Source organism: Microcaecilia unicolor, chromosome 3 (genome assembly GCF_901765095.1).
Source record: "Microcaecilia unicolor chromosome 3, aMicUni1.1, whole genome shotgun sequence".
Lineage (NCBI taxonomy): Eukaryota > Metazoa > Chordata > Amphibia > Gymnophiona > Siphonopidae > Microcaecilia > Microcaecilia unicolor.
Window position 1 is genome coordinate 212,113,507 of NC_044033.1, and position 11,386 is coordinate 212,124,892.

Below are 11,386 nucleotides of genomic sequence, written 5' to 3' on the forward strand. Positions count from 1 at the left end.
TCTTAAGCCAGTTTACAAATTATGGTACATCAGGCATTTACCTTCCTCACAGGACGTATAATCTCAGTTTGTTGATGAGGCAAATCATAGAGAAAAGACTTAATCAAAGTCACAAAGAAAATCAGTAAGAGAAGTAGGATTTCAATTCTGGGTTCTCAACCCCTTATCCTCACCAGTAAGCCACTCCTCCACTCTCCATTGCACAGAAAGCAACTAACACAGTGCTTACAGAAAGGGTAACAGCCCTGTCTACAATAGTCACTAGATGGGACTTTCAAAACTGAGAACTCCTTTATATAAATGTTTCAATTTGTACCAGAGGGCAGCTCCTGCTTCCCGATCCAGGACTCTTATCCCCTAGCTCCTGGATTTCCCATCGGCCAGTAAATGCCTTCATTGCAAATCATGTAGATAACATCCAAGATGGCTGTCCTATTCAAGGCATTGGTTCATTAGATTGGGTATCTGTTGCACGGGTGAAAAAGGGAATAGTGGTTGGCGGATTAATGGAGGCCTGTTCCTTTACAGTGGTTTCACATGTCTGTCCTCTTCGAAATGTGTGCACACTTCTACCTACAGTTCCTTTGCTGCCTTGTAAATATATACCTGTCCCTTAATACCAGATATAGATACAGTAATCAAAGGCAGTAGAGACACAGACTAGATTTGATAAAGGACATGTTTATTCACTTTGTTTCATACCATACAGAAAAAGGGTTTACAGGCTCTGACAATATTCAGTAAAGATTCTTTTTATTTTAGACCAAAGAGATAGATCCCCTGCTCTCAAAACACTTGCCCATCCTTTGCGCATCTTCACTTGCAAAACATTCTGGGATATGTCCTGCCTTTTCCCAAGTAAGATGCACAACTACAATACCCAGAATGCCACAGATTGAAAGAGACAATCAGAATGCAGTTTTAAAAGACAAGTAAAGAGGAGCTGTCTCCATGCAACAGCCTGGTGTAAACAGCTCCAGGTCAACAGGGACAGCTAGAGCCTATCCTGCTTTTGCATCCCGCTCTTTCTCCCAGAGCATGCTGGGATCTTGAACTCCTAATTTTCTTTGACACTGACATGAGAAATCTCAGCAAAACAGTGAGAAGTGGGAACCAAGACTGGCTCAGTTTGACATCATGCTATCTTAAATGCTGTGTAATGCACTCCTAATAGCATAGGATGATTTTAAATACTGTACTTGGAATAAATACTGGTTAAATACGTATCTATATATACACAGTGTAAAGAAATAAAATTATTATATTGTGAAAGAAAGAAAAGGGCTTCATATCTTGCTTCTTCACAGCATAAGACTCTCCTGTGATCTCAGATGAGATGTTGATCTTCTCACAAGACCTTGTTCATTATGAGCTCCACATGAAATAGCCCTGGGAGGGAAAATCACAGAGAGAGGGGGCTATGAGTGCAGAATAAAACATGTCCTGACATGTGGTACTAAAATCAGAAACAGAAAAAAATGTGGTAAGAGAGAGAGAAAAGTGAGGGAGTCTTACCCAACAGCCGGAGATGCACAGGACAAGGACAAGGATGACGGAGACAATCACCAGAAGTGCAATACCATAGCCTGGGACCGAGTCTACAGGGATTGAGAGAAATGGAGAAGGTTAGATGATCACGCCATGGATCCCAGTCCTGGCTCTGGTTATGCCTCAGCACTATCAGAGGAAGAGACTTCGGCTTCATATCATTCATGACAATCCTATGGCTCAGGAGAACTAAGGGATGGTTCCATTCCTGGCTTTCGATTCCAGTTCTACGACTGTATTGCCAGCTGGGGTGAGACTTGGGGTCCATTCCTAGTGCTGGGCAGGACACTGTAGTGGTCAATGTCCAGCTCCAGAAAAAAGAGTTATCTTTTAATTGTAGTACACATGTTAAAAATCATATGACAAGTCTCAACGGGAGCTGAAGCGTAGAATACTTTACCTGAAGTGGTGGTAGGAGTTGTGGAAGTGGTGGTAGGAGTTGTGGTAGTGGTAGGAGGAGTTGTGGTAGTGGTAGCAGTCGTGGTAGTGGTAGGAGGAGTTGTGGTAGTGGTAGCAGTCGTGGTAGTGGTAGCAGTTGTGGTAGTGTCTGTTGAATCTGAAAAGTACGAACAAGACTTTAGCTTTCAGGTTTCACAAATCCTCTTGCTTCATCTCATCTGCCACTCTGTCAGTAAAATCTTAAACAACTGGGGGCTCAGTATTCAAAGAAATCTGAGCTCCTATACTTAAGTCCTAAAATTTGTGACCTAAGGGCTCAATAAGCACACCAAGAAATGGTCTGCAAGATCCAGAACAGCAGAACAAACTGCAGACCTACGTGATGTAGCACAACAAGGTTTATTCAATGCCGATCAGTAAAAGCAACATACAAATTTCCTCTAACTGCCCAACATGGCCATGTTTCGCCCTCTCAAGAGCTGCGTCAGGGGCTTAATATGAACTGAATGGACTCGGAAGTTATATGGACACCACAGATATTAAGTGGCAATGTCTGGATAACTTACCGGGCAGGTAAGGCCTCACAAATAGCAGTCATAATTTTGCCTGGTTAGCTATCCAGACACTGAATATTGACCAGTATCTAGGCAGATTCGAGCAGCTGTGAAAGGCCAGTGCCCAGTTTAGGCCCAGCATTGAATATGTATCATTTATTAGGCTTGCTATACTGCTTCTCATTGAACCAAATCGAAATGGTTTGGGTCTAATTATCCTGAGGTGGTCAGCATTTAAAAAATAAAACACTAATTGCAGCAGACTGAATATTGCCCCTAAGTTTTCAGCTGAAAATTCATCTTAATTTAGGAGCTTAAAAGTTATATTTATAAATTTAGGCCTGACACTCATTTGTCTAGATTTAGCAGCCTAGTGCTAAAAAACAGTGCTAAGCTCCCTTTAACCCTGTCCTAAATCAGCCCCTGTTGCCACCAGCTTTTTATGCTCCTAAATTTAGGTGTTCAAGAAAGTTTGGAGGCAATATTCATCAAGCAGTGTTCAGAGTTGCTGTAAACAGTGACTGCTACAGGCTCCGTTGTGCCCAGATGTTGAACCCTGGCACCTATCCAGATGTTTGTATTGAGTAACCAGGTTAGCGGCAGCCTTTTTGCTGTCCTAACTTTATCCAGGTACTTACCCAGGTAGAGGACTGAAAATTGCCGGTATCCAGTAAGTCCAGGCTCCGCTCTAACTCCACCCCTGGACCTCTCCAGCATGGCCCAGATACTGCCAGGGTGGTCTGTGCTGACTTTCAGTGGCATTACACAGTTTAGAGCCACTGAAAACCAGTGGCTGGCCCACAGGCTTTGAATTAATTGCGCTGGAGCCTCTCCTGCCCCATGAACTCCATTTGAGTATAAGTGAAGGCATATAGCCCTAGGAAATTTTCAAGGAGGCCAAGTTGGGAGCATAAATCTTTTGAACACTGGGCCTTGGATTTCCAGTGTCTGACAATTTGTTTTAATTAGTTGCAGTGAGTCCAGTGACCTCCCGTAGTGATAAGAAGCAGGAACTGCAGCTGGTGACATTTAACTGCGACCCACTATTCCCTCTAAGCTGAGCAGCAGTCCTGCAACTGCAGCGCTGCCAGTAGGGGGCGGTGCTTCAATATTGTGTTTTCAATTGCTAGAGACAGGCAAGTTCCCTGGAGTCTTGCAGAGCTTGTCTATCCCTCACTATTGAAAATATAATAGTGAAACAGCACCCCCTGCTGACAGGACTGTAGGTGGAGGACTCCCGCTCAGCTGTTTTTAAAAGCTGATACTTCAAACTCTTATGCTGGATATTGGTAGGTTCTGTTCCACACAGCAGACACATCACCTTTCCCTATCCAAAGCACAGCAGCTCCTTCCATCTAAACTAGACTGCAAAACACTTAATAGTTTTATACTTCAGAGACATGCTTGCAGCCACTTCTAGGGTGGACAAGTCATCAAAGTATTTGTAACACCCGGACCGCTGAAAAACTTCCAAAGTGGTGAATATTAGCTAAGTATAGAAGAGGAAGACTCAGATGCAGGGAGCTCAAATCACTCGTCCTATGGTCACACAGAGTCACTGGCGAGGTCTGAGTAGATAAAGCAACTCTCCTTAAGACAGTGATTCCCAAATCTGTTCTGAGGGAACCCCAGCCAGTCAGATTTTCAGGATATCCACAATGAATAACCATGAGATACATTTGCATACCATGAAGGCAGTGTATGCACCTCGATCTCATGAATACTCATTGTGGATATCCTGAAAACCTAACTGGCTGGGAACATCGGCCCTAAGAAAATTAGTGGCAGATCTATGGACTAGAAGACACGGTTTCAACAGCAAGCCTGATATAGTCTAACAACACAGCATTAATAACCTTTTCACTCTTTTAAAAATAACTTGAAAACTATGAAACAAATTCAGACTCTTGAACCAACTTAAACCTGCCTTCTGCCCCTAATTTGTCGTAAGCCACTGCTATACCCCATTCCCTCTCCTCCTCCTCCTCTCTCACCTGCTGTATGGTAGCTCAGAGCCAGAATCAGCACCAGGAACCCAAGAGCCAACTTGGGAGCAGTAAATCCACGAGCCATTTCCAAAAATTGGGTGCCAAAGGATGCTGTAAGATAAATTGATAGAAAAACAAAGGCAGCTTGTACTGTCCCAGAGTATCAAACAGGAGTATATATAGTTCCTGGGCAAGGAGGGCAGCCCCGCAAGCTGTAATTATCCCTCATAGACTAGGAATGACCCAGGCACTGCAGTGCCTCAGGCTGAAGGATTGCGATTAAGAAACTTTTGCTGAAGAAGCACTCACATGCAGGGAAGAGCCATATCAACAAATACTCATTATCATTCTTGATTTCAGACTGAGTCATGCCTCAGGTCTCTGCTCCTGTTTCCCTGCACCTTTTCCTCATTTTACGGTGCTGATGCCATCAAAACTGGGGCCACTACCAGTTCTTTTCTCCAGGGCGAAGCTACAGGAAGCAAATTCTCCCAATTCCTTCCCCTCTCTCCCACCCCCTTTGTCCCTCTGGCTGTATAGGATCTATGTGTAAGTTGGATAAGCTCTTCTATGACCTGGAAAGAATCCAGGACCAGCAAAAGCCCAGAAAATCAACTTTCCTTCTGTGGTAATGTTCCTGTTTGCACGAGTGCCCCTCACAAATTACAGATTTGTCCCCACTCATAAGCTATCCTCCTCCCCCCACCCACACCTATATATATAAAAGGCAACCCCAACGTTCTGAAGCCTCCACGGAAGTTGAGGCGCCCGAGATATCCGGTGTGCCCTGGAGTGTCTGCACCGCCCTCGCGTCAAAACGTCATGACGTCGAGGGCGGAGCTATTGACACTCGAGGGCCGAAACGGCCCACAGCGAACAAGGCAAGTAGCTTCGAGGGACTGAGGGAGGGGGCCCCTTGCTAGCGCCCGTTTCATTCCGCTCAGAAACGGGCATTTTTTCCTAGTAATACATAATACCCAATATCTCATGGTAGCGTAGTTAATCATTGACAGAAAATAAGACCCTCATGGTCCTTTCTATCTATCTACCACCATCCCCATCCCGTCTATTGGCTTGCATGTTTCTTATAATCTGTTTGGTTGTTTTACATCTCTCAGTCCTCTTCTTTCCTATTCTTAAATGGTGTTACTTTCTGCTTTTATTTGATTGTTAACCATCTTGTTCTACCTTAGGAAAGGTAGTATAGTAAAAATAATGAACAATAAACCTTAAAAGATTACCGTGTGTACTCTTATATAAGTCAAGAAATTTTGACTCCAAAATGCCTTTTTTAAAAAACAGAGTCTTTCTCCATAGTGGCTCATAGTCACCTTCTAACCCTGTCAGCCTGCTCCAAAGGGCTCCCTCTGACCTGTCCTGCCCATACGAAAAAAAGAAGTTCAGTCAGAGGGGGCTCTGCAGGTCAGAGGGAGCCCTCTGGAGCAGGCTGTAGGCAGCCTAGATGTATGGCTGTGCTGTTGCTGCTCTATAAAAGATGAATTTGAAGGTACATGGGGGGGGGGGGGATTGAGATGCCGAACTGTGGCCTAGCAAAGGAAGAGGAGGGAGATATGCTGGACCACGTTCCAGGGACGGGAAGGGAGAGAGAGATTGATGCTGGATAATGGGAGAGAAGGATGGAGGGGAAGTGATGTTGGACCTGGAGGTGAAAGGGAGGGAGAGAAAGAATGGGAGCAAGGTTGGACCCATTTTCAGCCTCGACATATACATGGGTCACAGCTGTTTTTAGTCTCAAAACTGCCCTCGACTTATACATGAGTACAGTATTGGTGGGTGTCTGTTACATAGGTGAAAAAGGGGATAGTTTTTGGGGTATGTTTGGAGGCCTGTTCCTTTAATGTGGTTTCACACTTCTGTCACCTTGGAAATGTACATTCTTACCACTGATCCTTTGCTGCTTGGATATATATACCTGCCCCTTAATATGGGATGTGGCTGCACACCAGTGCCTCAAGTCTTATAAAATTTAAAGCTCAGTTTGCCTGAAAGTTACACTGAAGAGTTACCTTAACATCAAGGATATGCTGAGTACAGGAAACAAAGGCAGTAGGGACACAGACCAGATTTGATAAAGAATGTTTATTAATTTTGCTTCATACCATACAGACAAAAAAATAAATAAATAAAGTTTACAGGCACTGAAAAGATTCAGTAAAGATTATTTTTATTTTATAGCAACCAGAGGGATCCCCTGCTCTCAAAACACTGGGCCCATCCTTTGCCCAACTTTACTTGCAAAGCATTCTGGAATAAGTGGTACCTTTTCCAAAGTACGAAACACAACAGCTACAATACCCAGAATGCCACAAAATGAAAGAGCCTATGAGAAAGCAGCTTTAAACAGGGGGTTAAGAGGGGGGTGAGCTGTCTCCATGGAACAACTGGGTGCAGACAACTCCAGGTCAACAGGCTCAGGTGGAGCCTATCCTGCTTTTGCATCCAACTCTTTCCTCCAGGGCATGCTGGGAGCTTAGCTCCTAATTTTCTGGGACACTGATATGAGAAATCTCAGCGAACAGTGAGAAGAGGGACTGGCTCAGTTTATCCTCATGGTATCTTAAACACTGCGTGATGCACGCATAATAGCGTAGGATGATTTCAAATAATGTTCATGGAATAAATATTTATTAAATATAGAGAGAGAGAGTTTGAAGAAACAAAATTATTATTTTGTAAAGGTAGGAAGAGGGTTCCTTGTCTCGCCTCCTCCCGTCATAAGACTCTCCTGTGTTTTCACTTGACATCTCCATCTTCTCACAAGATAAGGCAGTCATTATGCGAACAGAATGAAATAGGCCTGAGTGGGAAAAGAACAGAGGGGGATTGTGAGTGCAAAATAAGAGGTGTCTTGACTTTCAGTGTTAAAATCAGAGACAGAGAAATGGGGCAGGAGGGAGAAAGGTGAGAGTCTTACCATGAAGCCGGTGATGGCCAGGACTACAGCGAAGGTGACGGAGGCCATTGCCACAAGTGCAATGCCATAGGTCGGGATTGAAGCTAGAGAGAATGAGAGAAACGAAGAAGGTTAGAAGATTGCACCATGAGTTCAAGTCCTGGCTCTGGCTTTGGCTCAACACTATCAGAGAGGGACATCTGGATTTTATACTCCTATTTCCTCTGACTCAGGAGAACTGAGGAATGGGATCCATTCCCAGCTCTGGCTTCTGTTTCTATATGACTGTGCTGCCAGCTGGGGTGAGACCTGCGGTCCATTTCCTGCACTGGGTAGGACACTAATGATCAATGTCCAGCTCCAGGGGAGGGACATATTATTTATTTACAATATACATATTAACAATCTTATGAGAAGTCTCAACAGGAGCGGAACTGGAATACTTTACCTGTAGTAGTTGTAGTGGTGGTAGGGCTCAAGGAAGTGGTAGTGGTGGTAGAGGTTGTGGAAGTGGTAATGTTGGTAGTGGGAGTCACATAATCGGTGGTATTGGATGTGTCACTGCTGGTATGGGTTGGGGTAACGGCTTGTGCATCTGAAAAATAAAAACAAGAGATTAGCTTCCAGGCTCTCATTAGCCTCTTTTAGTAAAATCCTAAATAACTGGATGCCTGATATTCAAGAAAAGCTGAGCTCCTAAATTTAGGCTTCTAAATCTGTGACCTATTTTCAGCCAAATTTTGGAACCTAAGGGGGTGATATTCAGAAGAGGCTCCTGTCTGATTAAATAGTGCTGTGCAGTCTCCCTCCCCCGCTGCTCACCTAACCTCGGGTTGCTATTTTTGTAGCTGGTTTTGGCATCGTTTTGTGCTGGAAAATTTCATGCCACCCGGCAACCCTGAGCCCAACTGCTGGCATTCAGCGATACTTAAACCTCATAGTGCCACTGAATATCAGTTCTGACCACATTGGCACTATCTGGTTTGTGCTGGGGCGGGTCCAGAGACAGAGTCGGGGCATTGAATATCCAGGTTTAATTCAGCCTCTGGCAATCAGCATTTAAAAAAAAAAAAGCTGCCATGGGCTGAATGTCATCCCCTGTTTTCAGCTGAAAATTCATCTTAATTTAGGAGCTTAAAAAGTAAGGAGTCGATATTCGAAGCAATTTTTAATCAGGCAGGAAAGGCTCCTGACCAGTTAAATCATTTGTGCAGGGCAATCCGTGGATATTCAGCGGCACTTAGTACCGCTTTAACTGCTAAAGCGGTTTATGGGTGGTCCCGGGCCAGAGTCAGCACTTATGCAATTGCCGATATTCAGCCTTAGTTAACCAGACAAAGTGGGCCACATAAAACACAGCCCTATCTTTGTCCAGTTTATTTTTTTTTAATTTGCACTCACATATATTTTGGCATCCATGTTTATCAAAGAAATGGGCCGATAATTGACAGCCTCCTGAACATCCCGCCCAGTCTTGGGGAGAGCCACAGTAAAGTGATCTGTAGTCTCTAACATTTCTCCTCTACTAAAAAAAATATTTGTACAATGCAAACAAACGAAGCACAAGATCATTTTAAAGCACTTTAAAAACCCAGCAGTGAAACCATCTGTCCCAGGTGCTTTATTAGTCTTAAAGGACTGAATGGCTTCAACTACCTCCACTGCCAAAATCTGCCCCTCTAAACTAAGTCTCTCCTCTTCCGTCAGGCAAGGCTCCTGGACAGAAGCTAAAAACTGTTCAATTCTCTCCAGTCTGACCAGTTTCATTTAGATACTTAAGGGCTGAATATCTCACTTAACTAGATAGAGGCTAGCCGGATGCACAAACCGGATATGCAATGCCAGTGCCAGGACATAGCCCAGTACTGGATATCCGGGCAAAACGCTGACAGCTGCCTGATGAATATTTATTCTTAAGCTTATAAATGTAGGCCTGCTATTGATTTGCCTTTATTTATGAGCCTAATTTAGGAGGCTAGTACCGAAAATCAGGTTAAACTCTTAGAGGCTGATATTCAGACCACAAGAGTTAGCTGGGCTAACTCCCATGGTCGGCGCTAAAACCAGATATTCAATGCTGGGCCATCTGAATATCCGGTTTAGTTTTGGCTGGTTTGACTTTGACCGCCAAGATGATATTTAGTGCTGGTCGGTCAAAGTCAGACTGGCCAAAGATAGAATTTCCTTGCATGTGGCCAAATATGTCCACTAAAGTTAAGCGGTGATGTGCTGAAAGTCGGTGGATAGCTGGTTATTTCGCCCGATTTTCAGCATTAGGCTCATAAATTAGACTGATTTTCAGGATTAGGCTCATAAATTAGACTCATAAATCTAGGTAACTGAATGCAGGCCTAAAATTATAAACATTAACTTTTAAGCTCCTAAATTTAAGGTGAATTTTGAGCTGAAAACTTAGGACCACACACCAGGGTCCTAAATTTAGGAGTTCAGTGAAATTTTGGGCCCAAGATTCAGTCCGCAGCAATCAGTGTTGCTTTAAACATTGACTGCCATAGGTTGAATTTTGCCTGGGTATTGAATGTCGGCCCCTGTCCAGGTACTGTCTTTCAATATCCAGGTCTTTGTTAGTACTCAGAAGTTGCCCAGATAGTACCCCGATAACTAGCCTTTTTGCTTTCCTAATTGTTAGGGACTTACACAGGTAGTGGACTAAAAATTGCTGTTACTCAAATAAGTCCTGTCTCTGCCTCCATATCACCTCTGCCATTTGCAGATAATGCCAGAGTGGTCTGTGCCAACATTCATAGCACTACATAGTTTAACATGGTTGAATATTGTAGGCCGGCCCATACATTGTGAGTTAACCATGCTTATCTCTATTTAAAAATCAGGCATTCTGAATATAAATGTAGACACTTAGCCCTAGTAAATTTTCAAAGAGGCTAAGCTAGGAGCATAACATTTTTGAATAGTGGGCCCTGGATTTCCAGAGTCTGCCATTTTGTTTTAATTGGTTGCAGTGCCCTCCTCTAGTGGTAAGAGGCAGGAACTACAGCTGAGGACATTTAACTGCAGCTCTGCTCTCTGCCCCTTCCTTTTTAAAAAAGCTAATCCTTCAAACCCTCAAGACAAGACAGTGGTAGGCTCAAATTGCCTTTCCCTATGCGAAGCATAACAACACCTGCTTTCATCTAAATTAGACCACAAAACACTTTATAGTTTCAATTTCAGAAACATGCATGCCGTTACTTCCATGGTTGGCAAGTTATCAAAATGATTATAGCACCTGGACCACTGGACTACTTCCAAACTGATTATTAGCCAACTATAGGAGAGGAAGACTGAGGCACAGGGAGCTAAAATCACTTGCCCTATGGTTCTACAAGGGCATGAGTAGATAAAACAACTCTCCCTAAGATAATGCACTGAAAATTAATGGCAGATGATGGTCTATGGACTGGAACACACAGTCCCAAGAGCCAAACAGTGTTGATAATCTTTTCTTTCTTTCTTTTTTAAATAATTCAAAGCACATAAAAGCATAACTGATGCACTAAGGGCAGTGAAACAAATACAGACTCTCAAACCATCTTAAACCCACCTTCTGCCCCTAATTTGCCCTGAGCCCCTGCTATACCCCATTCCCTCTCCCCCTCCTCTCACCTGTTGAATGGTAGCTCAGAGCCAGAATCAGCATCAGAAACCCAAGAGCTAACTTGGAAGCAGCAAATCCACGAGCCATTTCCTAAAAATGGGTACCAAAGGATGCAAGAGGACAAGTTGGTAGAAAGGCAGAGGCAGCTTGTACTGACCATGAGTTTGGAAGTGGAGAATATATAGTCCCTGAGCAAGGAGGGCAGTGCCTCAGGCTGGTGATTGAGAAATGAGAAATAGACTGTTTTCAAAACTTTGAAGAAGATACACTCACATGCAGGGAAGAGCTAAATCAACAAATATTGATTATTATTCTTGATCGCAGGCTGAGTCATGTCTCACGTCTGTGACCTGTTTTCCTCCACCAT

General features: G+C 43.7%; 2 protein-coding genes across 2 annotated transcripts; both read right to left on the minus strand.

Annotated features, from left to right (window-relative positions):
• Positions 1–661: 661 nt before the first annotated feature.
• On the minus strand, positions 662–4,635 carry LOC115466257 (putative uncharacterized protein DDB_G0283467). The gene is made up of 4 exons (XM_030197401.1): positions 4,496–4,635; positions 1,949–2,104; positions 1,516–1,598; positions 662–1,389 (listed from the first exon to the last, which is right to left on the minus strand). The coding sequence occupies exons 1-4, from the start codon at positions 4,572–4,574 to the stop codon at positions 1,366–1,368; spliced, it is 342 nt and encodes a 113-aa protein (XP_030053261.1). The 5' UTR covers positions 4,575–4,635; the 3' UTR covers positions 662–1,365.
• Positions 4,636–6,601: 1,966 nt separating this feature from the next.
• On the minus strand, positions 6,602–11,152 carry LOC115466258 (putative uncharacterized protein DDB_G0283467). The gene is made up of 4 exons (XM_030197402.1): positions 11,028–11,152; positions 7,852–7,998; positions 7,425–7,507; positions 6,602–7,307 (listed from the first exon to the last, which is right to left on the minus strand). Exons 1-4 carry the CDS (start codon positions 11,104–11,106, stop codon positions 7,284–7,286), a joined length of 333 nt encoding a protein of 110 aa, XP_030053262.1. The 5' UTR covers positions 11,107–11,152; the 3' UTR covers positions 6,602–7,283.
• Between the last annotated feature and the right edge of the window lie 234 nt (positions 11,153–11,386).